Source organism: Vitis vinifera, chromosome 3 (assembly GCF_030704535.1).
Source record: "Vitis vinifera cultivar Pinot Noir 40024 chromosome 3, ASM3070453v1".
Taxonomy (NCBI): Eukaryota; Viridiplantae; Streptophyta; class Magnoliopsida; order Vitales; family Vitaceae; genus Vitis; species Vitis vinifera.
In genome coordinates, this window is record NC_081807.1 from 12,597,292 (window position 1) to 12,623,101 (window position 25,810).

The 25,810-nt window shown below is 34.3% G+C and overlaps 1 protein-coding gene across 2 annotated transcripts; it reads right to left on the reverse strand.

Moving 5' to 3' along the window:
* Positions 1 to 12,151: 12,151 nt before the first annotated feature.
* Positions 12,152 to 17,624, reverse strand: LOC132252619 (uncharacterized). 2 transcript variants are annotated; one of them, XM_059735997.1, is made up of 8 exons: positions 17,462 to 17,620; positions 17,255 to 17,281; positions 16,974 to 17,096; positions 15,624 to 15,873; positions 15,249 to 15,323; positions 14,878 to 14,967; positions 14,673 to 14,753; positions 12,152 to 13,591 (listed from the first exon to the last, which is right to left on the reverse strand). In XM_059735997.1, exons 1-8 carry the CDS (start codon positions 17,515 to 17,517, stop codon positions 12,629 to 12,631), a joined length of 1,665 nt encoding a protein of 554 aa, XP_059591980.1. In that variant the 5' UTR covers positions 17,518 to 17,620; the 3' UTR covers positions 12,152 to 12,628. The 2 variants fall into 2 exon arrangements, with proteins under 2 accessions (XP_059591980.1, XP_059591981.1); XM_059735998.1 differs by lacking the exon at positions 14,673 to 14,753 and having other exon boundaries at positions 17,462 to 17,624.
* Between the last annotated feature and the right edge of the window lie 8,186 nt (positions 17,625 to 25,810).

Below are 25,810 nucleotides of genomic sequence, written 5' to 3' on the forward strand. Positions count from 1 at the left end.
AGGATCCAGACTCTAGAGTAGAGAAGTGGTTGAGTAGATGGCGAGTATGGAGGTTTAGTGTAGATAAGGAATTGGGGGAATATTCATCGTACGAACGAAAGGACCATGAGGCTTAGATCCACATGGCGAAATGTGATGGGGTTAATGAAAACGGGACGAAAATACTTAAGAGCTAAGCGAAGAAGGGCGTGTCGGAAATGTTGGAGCTGTTCAGACTCACTAAGGGAAGGGACACGCATGGCAGACGGCATTTCCGTTAAGCCGTCTCCCGCCTAAGCCGTCTTCCACCCTGTTGCTAATTGCACAAAATAAAAGTATATAATATGTTAGGATATGGATATAATATCTTATGATATTATTGTGAATAGGATATATTTTAGAATATATATTCTATAATATGCAATCAATAGTAATTAATTTATAATCATATAAAATAAAAATATTTTATAAAAAATATTAAAATTAAATTAGACTGAATCAATATATCTAAAAATGTTAAAGTAATTTTTAAAAATAGATTACCTGTTAAGGGATTGTGACAAAACTCGTTTACGAAGGTTTTATGTTTTTTTTTTTAGATGAAAAAAAAGAGAGGAAATTGTAATATAAAATATAAAACCTTTTATAAAAAAAATAAAATGAAATTAGAGATTTATGTTATATGCCTAAAAAATTGCTCTAAAAAAATATATGAAGTATATTCAAACATCAATTAATTAAATCATTTGAAGGGCTTGGAAAGATTATACTTGAGTTGTTTTGGAATTACCATTTATGTTCGAGGGATTTGAAAGGTAGTTCATAGTTGCATGGATTTGGTGAATGATAATGACTCAATGCAACAATCAATAAGCCATGTTTCATGAGAAAAAGGAAACAAGGTTAACATACAAGCACTTCAAAGGGTTACAAGTGTTGGGGATAGATGTTTAACAACTATTTTAAAAAGGGGAAATTATGCTTCAAGGCAAATGAGTTTGATGATTGGCCTAACATCTATATGAGTTTCACATTTGAGCCTTACACCTAACTAATGTGGGAAATTGAGTTGAAGAATATTGTCACTTAATAATCCCTAAAATGTCCTTGATTATTGAAAAAATTAAAAACAAAAAATACAAGGTGGAAATCCAAATACCATGTTGGAAATGGTGATTTGGATCTAAGAATGCATTATTATTATTATTATTTTTACCTACCTTTGGTTTCGTTGACTTCACTAGTGTAGATTTGCTTTCCAATCGTCTTTACCAATATAGATTTAGTTTTTAATCATCTTCACCATTATAGATTTGGTTTTCGAAGATTATCATCTTCACCATTGTAGATTGAAATTCGTTATTAAAGCCCTAGCTTGCCTTAGCTTTGGTTTTCGAAGATATCGTCTTCACTAGTGTAGATCGAAAATTGTTGTTAAAGCCCTAGTTTACCTTAGCTTTGCTTTCTAAAGATTATCATCTTCATTAATAGTGTAGACTTTCCCTTATTCAAACCCTACCATGCCCTCACTTTGCTTCACCAATCTCTTAACTTCACCTCATCTTCCCATTCACATCCTTGGTGAACAGACAAACCCTAAAATTGAAAACCCCTTCTTAAGCCCTAGGGATCCGTTTTCATAAGGCTCCCTCCTTTTCACCTCTCATTCCTGTTCTTATAGGTAAAAGGCCCACCGCCAACAAAAGGATTGAAAGATGGTTCAAGCAAGTATTACCCTAAAATCCTTAAAGTTCATTTTTTTTTTATTCCTAAAAAGTGAAAATTCGATAGGTTCCAAGCATTTCTAAGCTTTCTATATGTTGTTGATGTTTTGGTAACCTATAGTAATTTTAGGTGATATCTTTTGTGAATTTAAAATTATGAATTAAAGAGCTATTATTGCATTCTTAGATTGGATTGCAATATCCCAAAACTAGGTTGACTTGAAAAATATGCCCTTTATGATCTTTTTTGTTTTTTTTTTTTTTTGGTGAACTTTTAGAAATTTACCATTTATTTGCCCAAATGCTGTCAATTAGGCTTGGTTGTGCTATGGGTGTTATTTTTCAATTAAACATAATAGAATTGCACCTAGAACACAACTAAAGTCGCAAATTTATGCTAATGTGCCTCAAAGGATGGTTATTGATAACTTTTTAGTATGATGTGTGATGCCCAGACCCAATTCAAGGGTAAAAACATAATTTAAAAAAATTAATTAAATTAATAAGGGTAGAAAGATTTTTCTCCATTTTAAAATTTTAGGTATAAATTAAATTTTTCTTATTTACTCTATTAAAAAAAAAAACCCTTTTACATGGAGATCTAAGAGATTGGACAACATAGGGCAACGTAAGGTTGAAAATTTGGGAGTTTAGGATTTAAAGATCAATTTTCTATATAAGATTTTAATCCTTAGATTAATATTTTATATTCATTAATTAGTTTTGAACGTTTAGAGTTATTAGTAAGATTAGAAAATTTCGAATATTCAAATTAATAGATCTAAAATAAAAAAATATAAAAGAAAATTAATTATAGTTTTGGATATGGAATAATAATAATAATAATAATAATAATAAATAAATGAATAAAACCTAATAGTATGGAGGTTGAGAGATTTGAGAGTTGTAAAAATAAAATAAAAAAAAGAGGAGGTTTTATGGTTGTACGTGCCTCCATAGTGGAAAAAAAATTTAAATTAAAAAAACTTACAAGGTTGCTTGCAACAAGATGTGGTAGAAAAAAAAAGGGTGCTTACAATAGGATTGATCTTAAGGAGGAAAAAGATAAAAAAAAAAAAAAAAATGAAAGTTTGCCTAGGGATGGCAATGAGGCAGGTTTTTTCAGGTACTCGCCTCGTCCCTAATGAGACGAGATTTAATTTTAATAAACGGGTTTGGGATAGGTTTGAGAATTTTTTTTAAAACCCGGAGCAGGTTTGGGTATTGCCTCATCCCGTCCCACCCCAATTATATATAAAATTAATTTAATTTAATTTTTATTTTACTATTTTTAATATATAGATAATAATAAAATATTTTTAATAAAATAAGTTATAAAAAATATAATAATTTAATTATTTATAAAATATATTTATTTTAATGTAATTAAAAATTTTTAAAGTAATTTTAAAAAAAAATTCAAAAAAGAGTTAAACGGGGCGGGGCGAGGCGAATATGAGAATTTATCATACTCGCCCTGCCTCATTTAATTTTTTAAATGGGACGAGGATGAAAATTATTTTGAATAAATGGGGAGGAGTTGGGATAGGGGCGATCCATCCCGAACCCACCCCATTGCCATCCCTAAGTGTGCTATTGCAAGAGAGAGGATAGTTAGTAGAATAAGGATATATGACTTTTACTTGAAGTAATTGTTTGGGTGGTAGAAGGATGTTGAAAGTAATAATATAATATATATATTTTTTAAGTAAATTTTTTAATTTAATTTAAGTATATAAAAGAAATTGATATATATGATAAGATTTAGAATGAATATGAGTTTTATAAAAATTTGGAAACTCACTAATTTAAATTATTATTGTTTAGTTATTTGAATATAATATTAGGGATAATAATAATAATAATAATAATAGGAAAAGATACTTGTTTAACCAAAAGGAACAAGTTTTGGAGAAATTTACTTTAAACAAATAAGTAAATATGGAAGATTTTCAAAACAAGAATCTTATATAAATTAGGAATTTAAAAGAAAAAACCAATTAATCAAATTGAAATTGAATAATAATAATAATAGTTTAATGCAATAAATAGAAAAAACATATTTTTGAGAGATTTAATTAATAATAATAATAATAGAATATTATGAATAAATTTTGGAAAGAACATAACTTTTAAAAATTTGGAAAATCGCTTATTAAATTGTTATTTATTAGGAAGTTAAAAATAATATAGGTGATATAAAATACAAAACTATTATTAGATAAATAATCAATAGTAATTTTTTTGTTTTGTTTTTTTTTTTTTAGTAAGGTGTGAAATATGTTTTTTGGGGTGAAATTCTTTAGGATTAATTGCTTCAAGGTCTTTGAGTGTTTCTTTGAGGTAAGAAAAATTAATACATGTTTTGGCCAAAAGAACATATTTATTTTTATATGTTATTTTGAATAATAAAAAAATTATTTTTATTTTTATGCATGGATCAAATATATATTTTTCATGAAAAAACTATGTTAGAACATTTCTTTTGTTTATAAAAAATGAAAATTATGGAGATATGATGTTTTTGTTTTGCAAGTTTGAATTAATGAAATAAGGTGTTTGACTCTAGTTTATTTTTGTCCCTAGTCAACGAGTTATAATTGTTGACCTTATATTTCTTGGCGGAGAATGTAATTGCTTTAGATCTCACCCTTTAGGGATTTGGTTAGATGTTAATAATACTAGTAGTGTTTGGTTTCGTCCACCTTGAAAGGAAAAAATTTGAGGTTAGACACCAATTTGTAAAGTCCCACCTAACTTGACACCATGTGACATTTGATAACCAAAGTAAAAATATTTTGTATATATTTGATTTGAATTTGATATGAAATTGTTTTGACATAGATATGAAAATGTTTAGCTGAAAAGTTTTCAATATATTATTATATTTAAACTCAAAATTTCTTATGAAAATGATTATATATTATATCTCCTATTTGGAATTATAATTAAAAATGTTTGATCCATGAAACCTTATTAATATTCCTTATTGAGCGTTGATCTCATTTCCTTTCATTGACAATTTTTTAGGCACCTTAATTCAGGCTAGGAGTGAAGGTTAGGATGAGATTTTGGCAATACTAAGACTTTTCGTTAAATCTTTATTTTTAAAAAATATTTTTTGAAAGTTAGAATTTAATGATTGCTTGAATTGTTAAGTTTGAAGTTGTTTGGACAATAACACTTTAGTTGATGTGTTAACTTTAAAGTTGAGATTTGAAACTTGTAGAATTTTATTCTACTACTATAAATATGAATTTGGTAATTGATAATTTTCCAGTTACAAAATGAATGTTAAGGTCAATTTACACTTTGAGCTTTCGACCTTGAGATGTGAAATGATTGTCATGCCCTTAGAGTGGGTCTTAGGGCATGACATGATGTATGTGGGTCTTGGGATTGAAAGAAAAATAAACAAATTAATCATTTCAAAATTTTAGCACTGTAGGAAATCTAAGCAAGAACTTTGGTGTTATGATGTTGAATTGTTCAGTTGCACAAAACGGGAAGGTGTATAAGAATTGTAGTAGTTTGGCATCTAGTGTATAACTTAGTTAAGTTTGCATGCATGATCATTACCATGCACAAAACCAGTGGAAAGTTCTTGCCAAAAATGTGATAGATCATATTTTGTATAACAAGATTATATCAATGGTGCACACAAGATTGTTGCTGAAGATGGTCTAAAAATTGGACCAATCAATAACAAATTTCTAAAGCATAACTATGCTTGAAGAATTGTTATCACTCCATGAAGCACAAGCCTAAACTATGTTAGGAACCCCGGATTACTCCATTCCTATGCCCTAGATCTCATAGGGTGCATTCATCTATCCCTAAGCTTCTCTAAATTTATCGCAATGGAAACAAATGACTATAAAAACCACTATTAACTATAGATCTAGAGATACAATATTCATATTGTGAAACCAAGGTTTGGTTAATCTTAGTTTTGATGATAACAAAACAAGATTTAGAACTAATGATTATATTTTAAGTGTGACTAGGCAAGATGATTTCCAAAGTGGCAATCACAAAGATAAAATCAATAAGAAGAAGAAGACCTTAAAGATAAGTGTTTTTCAAGACCTAAGACTCATAGGATCTCTTTGTAAGGTTGTTGGTGCATTGGGTTTTTCATGCATTACATTCTTTACTTATACACCAAAATCATTCAAGAGTTATTTTGTTTTAAATCTTTTAAAAATTGGATGATTTCATGTTTTCAACTAAAACCTTATGTCAAATGCTTTCCAAACTTGTTTAAAAGGTTTTAAGTTGAAAATAATAGTTGTTGAGCAAAAAATGACTCAATCGGTTGAATCGAATGAGAAATTAGTCGACCTATTCAGCTTACTCGGTTGAAAGGTGCAAAAACCTTATCTCTCTTCCAGAATGCTTATTCGATCAATCAAGGTTGAACTTCATCCGGTCGAGTACCAATCAAGGGGTAGTCAAGGTCCAATGGTCACCTATCATACATTAAATGCTAAAGGCTAGTGAACTGGTCGAACCAGAGCTTGATCGAACGAATCCCCAACAGGTAGTTTGGTTTTTCTCTTCTATAAAAAGGTTTCAATATTTATTGTTTCAAGAGTTTAACCTTCTTAAACCTTTCTCGAATATATTTGAGCTTTAGGGGAGTGTTTTTTGTACACATTGTTTTAAAACTTACATATCATTAGTGCACCATTCAATCCTAGTTTATTTTGTATCATTTAAGGCTAAAGTTTGTACTAAGATTTTGTAAGATTATTTATGAGAAAATAAAGGCTATGCTTAATTAAGAAAAACACCCAAATAGGGGTTTTTTAAATTCTTTTAAATCACAACGAGTTCAAGCACAATATAAGCAAAATAAAGAGCTAGAGTTAGAGAATTCAAACTCGGGTTTTATAGTAGTTCGACACTTCTTTGCCTACGTTCAGTCTCCTCAATCTCCTAACCGAGTGAAGGTTCCACTAACTTGAAACTTCAACCAAACTTCCAATCTTCTTACACTTGGATTTTGGCTCCAATGGACTCTTACACAATCTCTTCAAGATTTAAACTTCTTGAAGGCTTTAACACTCGGTTTTTACAAGAATGAATCCCTCAACCTAGCTTAAAGATAGCTCAAATACAAGACAAATCTAGGATGACACACAAGAGTGCACTAAAGGATATGCAAGTGATGATTTAATGTACTAAGAAAGAAATGAGAGCTTTCTGATCAAGAACAAATAGGTAGACAATTGATTGCAAGTGTTATCTCGTCAATAAATGAAGTGGAGCTCTCAATTTATAGGTTTCTAAGCTCGGGAGTCAAAAACAACAAAAGGTAACCTTGACCGGTCGAGCTAGGGGTTGACCGGTTCGCTAGCCGTTGGAGCATTTAATGCTTGACAGGTTACCGTTGCCTATACCGGACCTCGACAGGGAAGAGAATAACCTCAACCGGGAAGAGAAGGCTACTGGGAGAGAGAGAAAATTTTGTGCATCCTTCGATCGGACCTCAACTGGACAAGGGTAACCAGTCGACCGATTCCCTAACCGGTTGAGTTGGTTGGCCATAGCCTCGACCGGTTGAGCCTTTTGGCCCCGAAAACCTATCTTTTTCAATTCCTTTCTTTCCTAACACTTAGGCAAGGTTTTTAGGTGAATTATTATGCCAATTTTAAAACATTTTGCCTGAGGTACAATTGTTAAAACTCGGGTTTTAATGAAATTGAAGTTTTAAAGAATAAACTGAGTTTTCTAAATTGTATGAAACGGTATGAAAATCCTAAGTGCACTCATGCATTCATCTTACATTAGTTTCCTATGATCACAAGTCTTCCAAATGTCTCGATCTTGTATCCATTTGGTCATTTGATGAATTTTCGAGTTTATGCTTGAGATTCTTAACCATTAAACCAATTAGTCATTTAATCATGGTTTGTTATCATCAAAACCCGATTAGGAGAGTCCTTAGGCTAATAATTTCCTATCTTCATTTGACCAAGAAGTACTGGATTCTCTTTCGGATAGGCCCTGAAAGGAGAAGGAAGGCTGGAATGCCAACAGGCGTCTATTATTGAATTCACCCGACCCGATAGTACCCATTTTGGGAACGTCCAGTGCCAAAGTCACTGAATGGGTAAGTAGCCAATCCCTAAAACGGACTATGTAATGTACTTTATCTGCTGGGTTACGAGCGGGCATTTTACCAGAGGTTTCTATTGTATCAATCTACCCTTGTGTGATTCCTGTTGAAGCATATACTCGGGAGGTGGGTGCAGAGCGGATAAATCTTTGAGATGAAAAATCTAAGTGTGAGGTATCACTTAGGGATTCTCAAGTGTGAGGTATCACTTAAGGAGTTGTTCAAGAGTGAGGTATCTCTTGAAGATTGTAAAATGTGTTTAGAACTAAAATTTCAAGAGGTTTGATTGGAACCATAATCCAATTGTATTACTTGAAGGCTTGGATTGGAAGCCTTGAATTAGTGGAACCTCAAGTTTAGTATTGAAGCTAGAAGAGAATGGATGGAGGTCGGGTTGCACTGAACCGCTATAAAAATCTTGTGTTTATATTCTCTCTTCCTTAACCTTTTACTTTATATGCAATTGTTTTTATATGGTTTTGCCATATATTTTGCATATAATTGTCTCTTGCATTCACATAATTTAAATTTGCAAAAAAAAATCATCACCCTATTCACCCCTTCTCTAGGGTGATTACCTTAGGTTGAATTAACCAAATATTATAACACATACATGTGATCTAGATGTTCCCAGATCAAAATCCATCCAACGAAGAAGAAGCCTAAAGAGTTCAAAGGTCTCGTACACCTAAGATCTTTTGTTCGATGACTCGATTCCCGATCTTGGCATACCAAAGTGTGGGCAGTGGAAAGGAGGAAGCTTTGGCTCTCTCTATTTTTCTAAAAGTGGAAGATGACTAACTAAAAGTCATTAGAAAACCCTAACCCATAAGGAGGTATTTATACGGTTACCCATTAGGCTTAAGTGACTTGAACCCATCAAGGCTTGGGTCACTTAATCTAGCCCTAACATGTCTTAATTGATTAATTAACCACATAAGGCCATCTAATTAATCAATTAGTCCAATCTAGAGACCTTATTTATTATCCCCTATGCAACCTTGTGTAATTATCAAAATGCCCTTATGCATAAGAATGAACCTAAAGTCAATCCAACCCTCATAAATTGTGTCATCATGGTATATTAGCTCAGAGTGGGGACCATTGAGACCCATAGGAGTACTGACTACCTCATAATCCAATTTTGAAGTTGATTCAACACTCTACTAAAGAGAATCAACTACACTCCGGTACCTTATGTAAATAACAACGAGACAAAGCTCGCATTCATGACCTACTATCCACTACATGCATATTCCTCATGAAACTGGTGTCTAAATCTAACAAGTTAGTGTTATCACCTATCAATATTATCTCTCAAATCCTTGAGTTATAGATCTCACTTATTATGTGATCAATTGACATACTCTAACTCCAAGGAGCATATGTCAAATTTCACTAAAGGAATTACTGTGGCCACAAATTTCATGATCACATGTTCTTTGGATCACCCAAAGGGACACACCATCTCAATCCCATGACATATCATGGTGCCTCTATTGAGAATGCCTATTATAACCAGCCTACATCAACAATGACCTAATCCATAGGAATATATGACTACTTTAGGGTCTCGCCCATAGGTCAAAACTTTCTATTGATTTTGACATGGGTTCAATGTCCTCTCAAGGTTGAGAGTCCATGTAGTATAGTAACTTGGTGAATCATGACAATTGATAGCCTTGCGTCATGATTCACCATAGGTCCTGTCCAATGTGCATCATTTACACTAGTACGCTCACCATAGGAAACTCATCCCAACTGCCAAGACAAGTCATCCCTTAAATTAGGAGGTGGTGCACTATAGTCACTACTAGATTGCCCAAATCCATGAAATGACTATGGATAACTCATCTACTTACAAGGAACCCATAACTTGTATCTTTTGTGCAACTCTTAATGCTCCTAAATCATGTACAATGTAAGAGATATGGGTTGAATGTTTAAATCAATGTTGATACACCAAAAAGATAGTAAGGAAATAGTTAAGTTTAACTTTATTACATCATGTCTTGCTTTTAAGGGCTTAATCCCAACAAACTACACATTGCTTCCAATCCATATGAGCTTAAATTACCTACGACACAAAAAAAAAAAAAAAAAAAAAAAATCCACCACATTGAAAACCTAAAAATTCGACTTAAGGTAAAAGTTAAGACATGCTTCCAAGATTAAAATCTTTAGTCTTGGCAAAAGTTAGAGAACTAAAAAAAGAAAAAGAAAAAAAAGAAAAAAAAAACCTTGTTTGCTAAATTGAAAACTTGGAAAGGCGACCTAGGCAAAAGTTAGAACATGCTCGCAAAATTAAGATCTTTAGTCTTGGCAAAAGTTAGAGCACAAAAAAAGAAAAAAAAAATTCTTGAACTGCATTGTGACTATGTTAGAACTTGATCCCATCCTGGATACGTAAGTAGCTTAGAAATCCATTCCAAGTTCAATCACAAAAAAAAAAAAAAAAAAAAAAAAAAAAAAATCTTTTTTCTTAAACTACGTTATGACTTGATCTTAGCCCGAGTATGTATGCAACTTGGACATTCATTCCAAGTTTAGTCACATAAAAAAAACATTTTTTTTCTTAAACTATAACCGAACTGATGAGAGAACACAAAACAATTGAGGGAATTCTCAAGGACCAGAGAGGTATTTATATGGCAGTTAAGTGTTCTTTAGGTTCTTCTAACCAAAATAAGAAGAACATTGTAGAATTCACCAAGCAGAAGGGAAAGTTCAAGGGCAAGGGAAAAAGAAGAAGAGTAAGGGTCATGATAAGTGTTTCCTTTGTGGTAAAAAAAGCCACTAGAAGAAGGAATGCCCTTAGTTCTTGAAGAGACAGTTAGGTATGCATCATTCTCTTTTAGTTGAATCATTTTTAGTGTTAGATTCCACTAACTCTTGGTGGATAAATTTTGGAGCCATTGATCATGTTTATAATTCTTTATAGGGGTTTTAGCTAAGGGAAAGGTTGAATGATAGGGATATGTACCTAACATTAGCTTTTGAAGCAAGAATTGTTGTACATGCAATGGGATGAGTTACCCTTATCTTAGATGATAGTTGTCTTCTAAAGTTAAAAGATTGTCTTTATGTTTTTGAGTCTAGGAAGAATTTGATTTTGGTTTCTAATTTTTGTAAATAGAGTTTATCATAAGCTTAAATCATGACTAAAAACTTAAGTTGTTTGTTTGATAGTCAAATGGGTAGAATTTTAATAGTTATATGTCTCAATAACAATTTATAATTTTTAACTAAAATAAAATATATATTTTATACCTATTTATTATTTCACTTAATGTTGTAATTATAAAATAATTAATGAAATGTAAAACATTTCAAGTTAATGAATTATTTAATATTTTAGTAATATGATTTCATAATTGAAAAAATATATTTAATTTTTATAATTTTAAAATATATAAAATTAATAAATTTATAAAAGATGAATATGTCATAAATGGATTCGATTATAAATATATTGTTTTGACACGAATAAACAAAAGATTTAGATGGATTTAATAAATAAATCCAAATACGACACGATTATTATAGCATAATTACAATATAAATACGAATAAGTCTCATTCCAAACCTTCAAATTTGTGTGAATTAAGAGTGGTGTTGTTGGGTGATGTGAAAATTAAGGAGAAAAAGAAAAGGGAAAAATCATGACCCTTGTCCTCAAATGCTTCCTATAGCTACATTAATAATTTAATATGGTCCCTATTTTTGAAGATGGGTATTCTTTTACGAGGTCCCATGTATGGGCCATATTAGTGTGGTGGCCCAGCCGTTCCCTTTCATGGGTGTAGTGATTTGGGCTGAACTGGACTTCAATGATCATTTCAAAATTTTGAAAGTCAAACTCAAAGAATTGGTGACGTGGCGATAAATATCAGCAACTAATCGATAAAAATATTACTAAAATATTGATATATTGCCAAAAAAGAAATAAGTTTGACAAACGCTTAAAGACCGTATTTCGTACAAGAGAATGAAGAGTAGGAATGCATTTGGATAACTTAAATGAATATTTTAAAATTACTATTTTACCCTTATATTTTGGTTTGGTTTTTATGACTTTGTATGATTAATTTTATTTATTGAGTAAAAATTATTTTTCTTAAGCTTATTATTTAAAAAATAAATAAATAAAATTAACCCATATTCTTCTAAAATAAAAATAAAAATAAAAAATTGTTTTAAATTAAATGTAAGAGTATTATTATCAATTTATTTTTTAATTCATACTTTCATTATTATCAAACACTAAAATGAAAACAAATAATTATTTCAATCTTACGTTCCGAAATACATCCAAACGCAATAATTGAAATTATCAAATTCATCTTTATTCTGAAAAAAAAAATAAAAAATAAAAATTCATTTATGCTCCCTCTTACAATAAATAAAGAAAAAAAATAGAAAAGAAAAAAAAATGGAAATAACTTAACATAATCTAAAGACACTTTCCATGTCTTGGAACTGGGTCTTAATTCCTGATTTGAACCCATTCCAGCTCCTCCTAACACAATCTTACAATTTTCAGAAGAGGAAAAAATAAAAATGAAGCCATAATCTTACATTCTTCCCTTCAATTTTTCCCTCCCTGCTCCTAGTCATTCACAATTAGGTTTAATTTTGAACCAGCCATGCATGCACTAAACAAGTGGTTGATTTCTGGACATGGAAATACTGTTTTTACTTCATACAACAAAATAGAGGCATCTGTGACCACCACCCACTGGCCTGTATGCTTCTAACTAAAACCATTTGTAAGTATCAATAATCTGAAGAAACATGCAAATCAGGTATTCCCCTTCTTCTCTAAGTGCTTCCTCCCATTCAGATGAAAGGCCATGTTGCGCTCACTCTTGCAGGTTGTATTACATGCCCCACACCATAATCTTAACTGGTCCTTGATCTGATCCAAGTGAATCTTCCCATTTAGGTGAGAATCCATGTCCACCTTGCTGTTGCAACTCACACTACAGATACTGCACCATAATCCTAACCGTTCCTTCAGCTGCTCCAAGTGCCTCCTCCCATTTCGGTGAGAGGCCATATCAACCTCACTGTTGCACCTTACATTGCAGTTACTGCACCATAATTCAGACAGCTGCTTTATCCTATCAAAGTGCCTCCTTCCATTGAGATGCGAGGCCAGGTCAAGCTCCCTTGTGCAGCTTACATTACAGATATTGCACCATGATCTCAACTCTTTCATTCCATCACCAGTTTGCCTTAAGTTCTTCTGACGGCCTTGCTCATTGGTCTGTACCTCTTGCTTTTTGTTATTCTTCTGGTTCGGTCCATTGCTAGATGCAGACTTTTGTTGCTCATCATCTTTGGTCTCATCAAGTTTCTTCACTGTTGAAGCAGCTGAGATTCCATTGTTTTTGGAATTCAGATTGGAAGTACACTTCGGTTGCTCCTCTTTGGTGGACTGATCAGATTTCTTGGCCATTGAAGCAGATGGGGAACAATTGGTTTTGGTTGCCTGATTTTTGGCTCTCAGCTGCTCAGAAATGGCCTGATGTCTCTTCCCTTGAAGGTGGGAATTGAAGGTCGCTTCAGTTTGGGTTGTGAACTGGCACACAGCACAAGCCCACTCTTTCTGGACTTTCTCATGAAGAGGTATCTTGGGGGTTCTATCGTCTCTACATGCCTCAATTTCTGCAGCCACCAGTGCTGCTGCCCTTTCTTTTATCTCCACAGCACAGGTTGTATTACTTCTAGTTTCACCAAGATTTATCTCTGTTTGTTTAACCTGAAAATATGGCAGTTTGTAAAAGTTAACATAAAGCTGTTTGTTGGTTTGCCCTGATTTGGACTGTCAAAAACATAATCTCAGCAGAGCACATGCAAGAAATTAATGGGAAAAAGGTACTTATGACCATAATCAGTCCCTCATTTTGGCAAACCATATAGCTGATAAGCAACCACAATGCACGTGAGCATGATGCTTAAAATCCTATAGTATATTGGCTAAACATCAAGAACCATATGCAATAATTAGAATTCCAACTTCCTTAGTTCTCAAGATAACCTGAATGATGACTTCTGTCATCCGACACATGGCTTAATGATCCCTTTCCTATGCAAAGGAAGGGTGGTGTCATAAACCTGCAGATGCTGATCTCATGGATGGAGGCTGGATCTTCTTGGTTAACCATGAGACATGAATGCAGAACTAAGATGGATACAGAGAAATGGATTTGAGTACTTCAATCCCTTGAATTAAAGAGGCTGACCATGGCATATCTCTCTATGATTTGAAGCAGAAGGGAATCCTTTCACTCAGCCCAATGAGCCTGAAGTGCATGGCCACAATGGACTCAGAGGAAAGAGTATGACCACTTCACTCTTTCAAGATGAAGAGGATACCACGTGCCATATATCCAATAAGATTGAAAAGTGGGTTAAGCCCCCTAAGTTTCACCTCTATGATCAAGGGAATAAGAGGGTTGACAAAAGTCAGACCCATCTCAATGGATCATCATTAAAGGTCGACTTAGGGTAAGACACTAATGGTTATATGCTTCACCAAGTCATGAATATAATGGAATTACTGAAGGGACTGCATTTTCCATTCACAAAGGATGACAAAAATTACTTAAGTGGTAGGGGGAACTACAAAATAGTATTTGGCCATTTTTCAACTTAGCTATTTTCCACTCTCATTGTGTTTCACACAAGAGTTGTGCATGTGTCTAAATTCGTTCATTACTTATGTCTCAGCTTTATCAGCATCTGGAACTCTGTCTTAACTTGTAGCCAAATAGTTTGTAGGGGCAAAATTAATCCTAGTGAAATATGAGGAGCCATTTAAATATGACATGAAACCTTACCCACTGTGCTGTACCACCAAATGTTCTCTGTGTTACTTCTGTCACTTTGACCTCCTCCTTAGCAGCATTAGACCATTCACACTTCACATGATTCAAGGACAATTCCAAAATCATTCAACATTCATGTCTTAAAATAATAACAATAATAATAATAATAATCCTTGTGTGAAGACAGCCTACTTTATAAATAAAAAGCAAAACTTACCCTCTTTGCTCCATCCCCCCCATTTTTTATCTCTGTTACTTTGACTACTTGGATCTCTTTTTGAGCAACATTAGGCTCTTCACACTTCCACTGAGGTGAGAAAAAAGGTGAGAAGAATCAATCATAAAAGGAATTCATGAATTGCAAAAACATGCAGGAATGTATTATTATTTTGAAAATTATTGATTATTTCACCATAAAAAATATCATTTAATCCATAAACTTGTTCTCTCATTCACAGAAACATACATAAAGTGGTTTTTCTTTTAAAACCGTGGCCATTGAATCAAATGCATCAGTAATTTACATGAACAGCATTTCTCTGGGGATCTGCCTCCATAGAAATTAAATAGCCACATTAGAGTACTTACCTGTTCCCCTTTTTTCTCCGGTGCTGCAGGTGCTTTGATCTCTTTCACTTCAACATTAGGCTTTGTGCTCCTCAACTGAAAAGTCATGTGTAAAGAAGAGGACAGTGAGAGAGAAACCATAACCAACATGTTCCCAGAAGAGTCGAATACTGAATTAAATTCCGGGCTATCACAGTTGAATCTGATTATGCATATATAATTATGTAAATCTAAATGCACATGCATATGTGAAAAAATGAGAACACAATTATATATAGATATATACATGAATTTAGACCAAATGATTTTAGATGACCTGCTATAGTCATTTTTTACCTGAACATTTCAAATAAAACTCTGTTTGACTTGTTGATAATCCTACTTATAATGGCATACCTTCCTAGCAAGTAGTTTCTCCAACGCTTCAGGTCCATTCTCCTTAATATATTGGTCTGCTGAAACAAGAAAGGTTTCTCTGCTATGAAACTTCTTTTTTGATTCATTGAAGAGCCAATTCATGACAACTTGTGGATCCATGGACAAGCATGGATGAACTAGGTGTTGATAGACATAATATGAACCATCAAACTGCGGTATCACCAGCCAGCAGATGACCATCAGCTTTATGTAAGGCCAGAATGGTACCCTGACATGCATTATATAAGAAAATAAAATATTTAAATCTCATGATGACAAGGCAAATAGAAAAATGATCACAAAATCATCTGATCTTCCAGGAAAAAAACCAAACTACACAGACTTTTTAAACACCATTTACAAAAGGGAAAATAAGTTTCTTCGAATTTCAGTTTCTGTTAAATTTATATGCATCCACTTGGATGGACTACGTAAGCTCGGTTTTAACTTTCAACATCTATTATGAAGAGTTGAAAAAGAAATGAAGAAAACAAAAACATTAGAATTGTGCACAGATTAGAACTTTCAATGGGTTCAAAGATGATCAGCATTTGCCCCAATTAAGCTTCAAGTGAGAGATTAGATCCAGTTGCCCTACAAAAACTTGTCAGATTCCGAATTTTCTATTTCCATTTGTTTCTCAGCATCCAAATGATGCATAAAGCTTAATTTGATTTCAAGGCAGCCAAATTCCATGGAGATAAGTGCATCCATGCTTTCAAGTTCCCTATAAGGATGAGACATAAAAACTTGTAGATCCATCTTATTTCCAAAGCTGACACCCTAAAAGAAGAAAACCACCTCCTTGAACTATCAAAAAGTGTACAATTTAGTTAATAAATTACCTGTACTTATGTTTTGTGTTCCAAATAGCACAATAAGGTAGGTCTGGTGCACCCGCATTTTCAAAGAAAAACTTTTCTTAAACAAGAAAATCACATTCCACCATTTATATTTCATTAATTTCTGACATATCCACAATGATCTTGAAATTGAGAATAAATCCCAAATTAGCTTGAAAATTCCATGAACTCAGCCAAACACAAACACCCTTCAGACCATTTATCCAAACGAAAATTATTGTACTTAAAAAAAACAAAAATAAACCACTTCTTTTTCAAATGTTATAACCTTTCTGCTGATCAGATTGTGAGCATTTGTCAAAGCAGAGAAATGAAGGAATATAAAATACATGGAGGCCTGGAACATTAAACATCTCGATTATTTTCATAGGAAAGAAAACTGAAAAAAGCAACTCCAAATTCCTTAAGGGCAAAGAAATGAAACAAACAGAGTCACATATAGTGGAACGCAGTTGAGCAAAATTACCATTCAAGGAGCTTGGAAAAAGCATGATCAAAGAGTGAAATCAAGGAAAATAGAACCCAATACGCCACCAACTTCCGAAAGTCTGAGATTGAGTTAGTCTCAATTGCCCGAATTGAAGAACATCTGTGAAGAACCGAGATGATGTTGATGATTATTACGATAATAAAGAATAATCCTTTCCCTTTTCAGTTTCCCAACACAATAAATGTAACTGAACTATTCGTAGAACAAGAAAAGAGTAAATGAATCATCATATCTTGAGGTGTAAGACCAAGACTTACAGAGGATAACCCAGTGCAAATAGAGGCCTGCAAGTAGAAATCCAAACAAATGACTAACAATCAATGACAAGAATGTGGGTAATCCAAAGAATATAGATAAAACCAACAGGGAGAAATCAAAGAAAATCCCATGTTTGTCCTCAAACAGAGAATTCCACTTCATTTTCCAAAAATTTCCAATGGCGAGAAAATGCGTGGACAACATACCAGGCAAGAATATCAAAGCATGCAGCTGAGAACTTGAGAACATTCATAAAACCCATCTGGGAATTGAGGGATGAGCTGGGCTTTCTCAGTATATATGTAAAGAGAAAGAGGAAAGAAAAAAAAAAAGAAGATTCTTGAAGTGTGCTCTGTTGGAGTGGTTTTCTTTAGTTTTTATAAGAGACGCGGGAGAAGTCAAGCACGAATACTTACAGCATAAATAAAATAGACCAAAAGGAAGACAATGCCATTGGTTTGCCTGTTGTGTCTTTAATGACGATATTGCCCTTGTAATTCCATACTCGCTGGGGTGAAGAGCCATCGACACTCGCGGAGATAAAGCATCCAGACTCTAGAGTAGAGAAGTGGTTGAGTAGATGGCGAGTATGGAGTTTCAAGGTAGATGAGGAATTGGGGGAACATACATCGTACGAACAAAAGGACCTTGAGACTTAGCTCCACGCGGCGAAATGTGATGGGTTTGAGGAAGAGGAGAAGAAAAGACTTAAGAGCTAAGCGAAGAAGGGCGTATAGGAAATCTTGGAGCAGTCGAGACAAGGAAGAAATGTCGCGATATTTTCGTGAGAAATTCCCAAAAATCGATTATATCTCGTGATATATCACATGATCAACATGAGTAACTTATACGACCTTCTTTTAATTACATTTTTATGAAGTTTTTTTTATATTTTTATAAATTTTGATCAATTTTAGGCTTATCGATATTTTTTTCCAAAATATCCGTCAATATATCTCTGATATATCTAATATATCCGTAAAATCGAAGTACCGATATATCCGTGATTACCGATATTTTCATCCTTTGTTGAGACTTGGTAAGGGAAGGGACACACGTGAGATGCGACATTTCCATTAAGCCGGCTCCCTACCTTCCGTCCAATTGCTAATTGCACAAAATAAAAGTATATAATATGTTAAGATATGGATATAATATCTTGTGATATTGTTCTCAATACGATGTATTTTGGAATATATATTCTACCATACCCAATCAATCTTAATTAATTAATAATCATATAAAATAAAAATATTTTTCAAAAAATATTAAAAGTAAAGTATACTAAATCAATATGTTTAAAGATGTTAAAGTAATTTTTGGAAAATAGATTATTTGTTAAGGGTTTGTGACAAAACTCGGTTATTAAGGTTTTATGTTTTGTTTTTTAGATGGAAAAAAAAGGGGAAGTTGTAATATAAAATATAAAATATAAAACCTTTTCTAAAAAAAAATTAGAAATTTATGTTATGTGCCTAAAAATTGCTCTAAAAAAATATAAGAGGTATATTCAAACACCAATTAATTAAATCATTTGAAAGAGTTGAGAACATTAGACTTGAGTTGTTTTGGAATTACCATTTTTGTTAGAGGGATTTGAAAGGTAAGTCCATAGTTGAATGGATTTGGTGAATGATAATGATTCAATGCAACAATCAATTAGCCATGTTGCATAAGGAAAAGGAAACAAGGTTAACATACCAAGCACTTCAAAGGGTTACAATAGTTTGGGATAGATGTTTAACAACTATATATTTTGAAAATGGGAAATTATACTTTAGGGCAGATGGGTTTGATGGCCTAACAACCACTTAAGTTTCACATTTGAGCCTAAGACTTAATTAATGTAGGAAATTAAGTTGAAAGATATTATCTTTCAATAATCCATAAAATGTCCTTGACTGTTAAAAAAAAAAAAAATACATGGTGGAAATCCAAATATCACATTGGAAATGGTGATTTGGATCCAAAAAAGCAATAGTTTTTTTAACCTTTTTTTTTTTCCTTGAAGAGGTCAACTTTGTTGAAAAAAAAAAAAAAATCCCTAAAAGCGTTTGGTTTAGAAGCCCTACCTTTGCTTTCATCATACGTCTTCACTGTGGGATGCTCATCACCATCTAACATGATCCTCAAACACTGTCTAGTCGAGACATGTTAGAACAAGAGCCATGTGGCTTTTTTGTCCACCCCAGGGTACTCTTAGGGTACCAAACAAACACAATCTAATCGGGCACTATGCATTCTTGCCCAACAAGCATTAATTGCAATAGGCAATTAGTGCATTAACGCATTGATGGATGCAATCATTATGAGGTTAAAACGCCAACCTTTAAGGTTCATCAAGACACAACAACCATTATGGGTTGGCTATCATTGACATTAAAGATGATAATGCACAATCAAAGGCTCAATTAAGGCATCTGAGAAGATATTATAGTTGGACAAAGATAAATAGTTATTCTTAACCACAAGAAAAGTATGCTACCAATTTTTCCACAAAAACTCTTGCTTAAGTCTTCCATTTCTGACCTAAGCTTTGGAAAGGTGTACCTGAAAAACCCATTCAGACATTCCTTTGTGCAGGTGCAATCGTCATCTATGTTACATGGAGACTAGCCAAACACCTTTTTTTACTGGTCGTGCACCAACATTGGCATTGTCTATGGGAATCAACCACAAATGCCTAAAAAACACGATGGTTAACACGCCTCCTGCAACTCATTCTGCAAATGTTGACGAGCGATTCCAAGCTTGGCAAGGAAAGATAGAAAAAAAGCAAGAAGAATATGAATAACCTATGTAGTCCCTGTCCAACAGGCAGAACAACTACAGCAAGAGAACCAAGAGCTACGAGCACAAGTGGCTATGGGGTGCTGATAAAAAAGTCATCGTACCTCCAACCAATAGACGACTTCAAGAGTAGTTTGAAGCCAAACAATGAAAGTTCTTCAATGATACACTAAGTCGTCTCTACAAACAGTGGATGAGGGATTGTCTACTAGCAGTTCGCTAACATTACTTGAACTAGTGCATTCAGTAGTCGATCGAACTCAAGCGAAAGAGGTTGCAAGCTCTATTGGAGAAAAATGGAAAATGGGTTAAGAATGGGGCTTACGTCTCTCAGATGCCCTGAAAGCCTATCTTGGGTATCAGGAGAGAAGAACACTAGCATCGCCATGCATATTGGAGGCCTTGAAAGCACAATTAGGCCAATCAAACGATGAGGCATCACCAAGCCGTCTGCCTTAATGTTCAATACTAGAACTACAATCGACAAATAACCCATTGACAAAAGCCCCTCTTGACTCCATAAGTAGATGATTGGATGACATGCTCTTCATGTCGTTTGACCCACATATCATTAGTTATGAGCTGCCCAGGGGTTTCCGGTGCCCAAATTTACTATTTACTATGGGATGGTGACTCTTTTGTTCACCTGATGCACTTCCAACAACAGATGACAGATGTTTTAGAGGCCTTTGTGGGCCATTATTTATGTTTTGCTCGCCAAAAGCAGAATATAAGCACCTTATAGAACATTCAGATGTAGGAGAATGAATCGCTAAGGGACTTCATGAAGTGATTCAGACAAGCGGTGTTCTAGATGGAATCTTACAACATGGATGCTATCCTGCAGATCTTCAAATGGATCATCAGTCCAAGCACTCAATTCTTCAAGTCCATGGCCAAAAAGTTGCCCACTACAATGAATGACCTATTTAGACGAGTGGGCAAACATGTCATGCTTGAGGAGGATGTTTAGGTAACCTCTCAACAAATCCTGGTTATAAACCGAGCAATTAAAAAAGAAGGCTAAGAGCTTAAAGCCCTCAAGCCAGTCTAGATAGACTAATCAAGGACAAGAAAGACAACAACAATGATAATCGCCTAGGCTCACCCCGTTGACCATTTTTTATGATAGAATTCTCCTCTTGATTTGAGAGCTGCTCGAGTTCAAGTGGCTAGAGCCCATCAAAACTGATTCGTCCAAGCATGATCGAGGATTGCGATGATTCTATCATAAGGAGCATGGGCACACCACAGAAGAGTGCAAAAATTTGCACTACTTGGTGGAGAAACTAATCATTACCGGACATCTCAAGTTGTATGTCTGAGCAACTGGTGGACATAAAGAAATGACACGTGAAGTGTCAGAGTGAGTTCCTGACTCTCCCACAACACATCGAGTAGTGATTAACTATATCCATGGGGAAATAGTAGATGACAAATATCACTCCAAACAACAAAGGAGACGAATGCTCTGTGCGACTACAGGGAGGGAAAGAGTAAGTGCAGTTCAGTGCACATTTACTGTCGAAAGTGCCCGACCAGTCAATGACCCAATCACTTTCCCTTCAATTAACATTAATCAAGTGATCCTTCCTAAAATGATCATTCCAATTTATTGCATATGTCAACCTACAGGAAAATGGGATGTTCGTCATCTGCCTTAGAAAATCTAGTTCGACTTTTGTTTGGGTTTAATAGGGTTGCCACAATATCACTATGCGACGTGGTACTTCTTGTCCAAGCCAACCCGCCTACTCTCAACGTATGATTTTCTATAGTAGAGGATTTACCGTCGTACAACACCATCATAAGGTTGTCGTACCTACATAAGATGAAAGTTATTCCATCCACCTATCATAAGATGGTGAGCTACCTGACAGAATTTGGGTAAGTGGATCCACATGGAATCCAATTAGCCACCTAGTAGTGTTACTAAGTGGCGATGGAGTTCAGGCCCAACTAAAGATGAACTCAAATCATCAAGAGAGAGCTAATAACAATTATAGAATTAGGTCGAAGGAAAACTAGAGGATAGAGACTCATTGGCAATCAGCCTATTACAATAGCTATCTTTGTCGAAAAATAATAAGCAGATGACTTACGCTAATTTTTTGCTAACTAGGGATGAATGTGGTAATGTTGGTGAAATGCTTTGTAAAAACAAGGATATCCTCGTGTGGATTCATTCGGAAATGCTTGGAATAGACCTAGCGGTGAGCTCTCATAAGTTGAACCTTCTTCCTACAGCACGACCCATACAATATAAAGTCTGACGTTTCTAGTTGGATCATCAAAAAATTATCTAGATAGAAGTTGAGAAGCTATTAAAAGGAAGATTTATCAAGGAGGTGACCTACTTGGACTAGTTAACAAATGTGGTAGTGGTACCAAGAAAGGAGAAAAATGGCAGGTGTGCGCAGACTACGTGGATATGAATGAAGTCTGCTTGAAAGATAGCTTCCCATTGCTCTAGATAGATTAGATAGTCGATGCCACAACCAGGCATGGAATGTTGTCTTTTCTTGATGCTTCTTTTGGATACCACCAGATACCAATGTTTCCACATGACAAAGAGAAGATGACATTTATTACACATAAGGAGTTGTACTTTTACAAGATCATGTCGCTTGGGTTAATGAACATTGGAGCTACGTACCAACAGTTGATGACCCATATTTTTAAGCCCTTGATAGGTCGAACGTTGGAAGTCTATATCGATGACATTGTCATTAAGAGAATAACTCGTTCCAAGAAGCTCCTCCATTTGGAAGAAGCATTCAGTTTAATGTGCAGGTATGACATGAAGCTTAATCCAATAAAATATGCATTTAGAGTAAGTGAGTGGAAGTTTCTTGTGTTCATGGTGACTCAAAGGGGGTATTGAAGTCGATCTGGCTCAAGTGAAAGTAGTGTTAGAAATCCCTGCTCCTACTAGCAAGAAGGAAGTGCAACGTCTAACTGGGTGTCTAATCACCTTAGGTTGGTTCATAACACGCTTCATAAATAAGCTCAGACCTTTCTTGAGCAAACTCTAGGGAGCAAAGATGTCTAGTTAGATGGATGAGTGTGAGCATGCCTTTAAAGACATCAAACAGTATCTTACGAAGCCACCAATCTTAAGTAGTCTTGAAGCTAGAGAAGAGTTATACATGTACCTGGTTGTGTCAAACTTTGCTGTCAATGTCATATTGTTTCCACACAATTAGAGTAATGAACAAAGACTTATTTACTATGTGAGAAAAGCTATGATTGACACAAAAACACGATATTCTTAAGTGGAACAAATGGCTCTGAACTTACGGATCGCTGCCAAGAAGCTTTGTCCATATTTTCAGGCGCACCAAATAACGGTCTTGACAAATCAACCGTTGTGGGTCACGTTGCACAAGCTAAATCTATCTAGTCGAATGGTGAATTGGGCAATCAAATTGAGTGAATATTACATACGGTACAAACCTCATTAGTATCTCAAATAGCAAGTTCTCATTGATTTCATAGTCGAACCACCCCAAAAATGGACAAGGTCTAACAATGAAGAACAATGGCGTGTTCTCCATGTAGACGAAGCCTCTAGAACATCAGAAGCTAGGATAGGACTAACACAACAATTCCTTACAGGAGAGCAAATTGAACAAGTCGTCTGTCTCAACTTTCCAGTATCTAATATTGAGGCAAAATATGAAGCAATTCTTATGAGACGATCTAGCCTTAGCTCTCACAACCATGAAAGTAGAAATCAAAAGCAATTCACAACTAGTGGGTGAACAAATCTAACTAAAATATGAAGCTTGAGATGAATGCATGGCTCATTACCTCTCTTTGGTACACTTGAACAGAAAAATTGAATGAATGGTTTATCAAACGCGTACCCCTAGAGGAAAACGAGCAGGTTGATGCACTAGCCGAGGTTGTTGCTGCCTTACCAATATAAGAAACTATGATGTTTCCAATCTATCTTTAGGTCACTCCTTCATCTCACTTGAACGGATAAATGAGATATACTAAATAGATTTATTGGTGCACGACCAATAAAGGTCTTTGACTAGCCTTCGCGTGACATAAACGATGATTGCACCTACATAAAGGAATGTTCGGATAGGTTTTCCAAGTACACCCCTTCAAAGCTTAGGTTAGAGATGGAAGACTTAAGCAAAAGTTTTTGTGAAAAAAATGGCATCAGACTTTCTTGTGGTAAAAAATGGTTATTTATCTTTGCCCAATAGTAACGTCTTCTAAAGGGCCTTAATTGAGCCTTTGATTGCGCATTACCATATTTAACGCCAATAATTGTCGGCCCATAATGGTTGTTGTGTCTTGATGAACCTTAAAGTATGGCGTTTTAGCGTTATAACGGTTGCATTCATTAATGTGTTAATACACTTATTGCTCATTGAAATTAATGCTTGTAGGGTAGGAATGCATAGTGTTTGGTCGGATTGTGTTCGTTTGCTACCCTAGGAGTATCTTGGGGTGGATAGAGAAGCTACATGGCTCTTGTGCCAATATGTCTCACACCAGACAGTGTTTGAGGACCATGATAGACGGTGGTGAGCATCCCACAATGCCCTTAATTCTTGCAATTGAGTCTAGCTAGGCTTTAAATGACTAAGTGAAAGTATTCGGTTGCTTGAGTGTTTGAAATTTTTGGCACCATGGGACATATGTCCACCACCCACGTCATGAGGAGTCACATCAATTAGAGTGACTTCTCAGGCAGCGTGTCCTTTCAGATGCCTCGATGTACATGTTGTGTGCTTTATATAGGAGACTATTGTTTAGGTTTCTTTTCCCATTCCATTTTGAGTTTCCTGTTCACCATTTGCACCATTTTTGTGTTTTCTTCATTACCATCAGTGGTACCAATCCTAGTATTTTTGGTTGTTCTCATCTGCGATTCTCTATGACATCATCACCAGTCATTTTTCTCATCGTCAAGTTGGTTCTCATTTATTATAGCAAATTGATGCTTTGTTGAAAAGTTGAAAAAGAAATTAAGGAAACAAAAACATTAGAATTGTGCACAGATTAGAGCTTTCAATAGGTCCAAAGAGGATCAACATTTGCCCTAATTAAGCTTCGATTAAGAGATTAGATCCAATTTCCCTACACAAACTTGTCAAATTTTGAATTTTCTATTTTCATTTGTTTCTCAGCATCCAAATGATGCATAAAGCTTAATTTAATTTCAACGCAGACAAATTCCATGCAAATAAGTGCAACCATGCTTTCAAACAAGACAATTATTCATCACTGTGATTATGGTATTTATAAGCTATATTATGGAAAGTTCCCTATAAAGATGAGAAATAAAAACTAGTAGATCCATCTTATTTCCAAAGCTAACACCACTTCCTTGAACTATCAAAAAGTGTGCAATTTAGTTACTAAATTACTTGTACTTTTGTTTTGTGTTTCGAGTAGCACAATAAGGTAGGTCAGGGTTACCTAAATTTTTAAAGAAAAACTTTTCTTAAACAAGAAAATCACATTCCATCATATATATTTCATTAATTTTTGAAATATCCACAATGATATTGAAATTGAGAATAAATCCCAAATTAGCGAGAAAATTCCATGATTCATCCAAACACCGATACCCTTTAGACCATTTCTCCAAATGAAAATTGTTGTACTTAAAAAACCAAAATAAAGCATTTCTTTGTCAAATGTTATAGCCTTTTTGCTGATCAAATCATGGGGATTTATCAAAGCAGAGAAATGAAGGAAAATAAAATACATGGAGGCTTGGAACATTAAACATCTCG

Coding starts and splice junctions, on each gene's coding strand:
- LOC132252619 (XM_059735997.1), bottom strand. CDS start 17,517: ATGGGTTTTATGAATGTTCTCAAGTTCTCAGCTGCATGCTTTGATATT. Junction 14,968..15,248: donor CGGAGAAAAAAGGGGAACAG/GTAAGTACTCTA, acceptor TTCTCACCTCAG/TGGAAGTGTGAAGAGCCTAA. Junction 13,592..14,672: donor TTGGTGGTACAGCACAGTGG/GTAAGGTTTCAT, acceptor CCATATTTTCAG/GTTAAACAAACAGAGATAAA.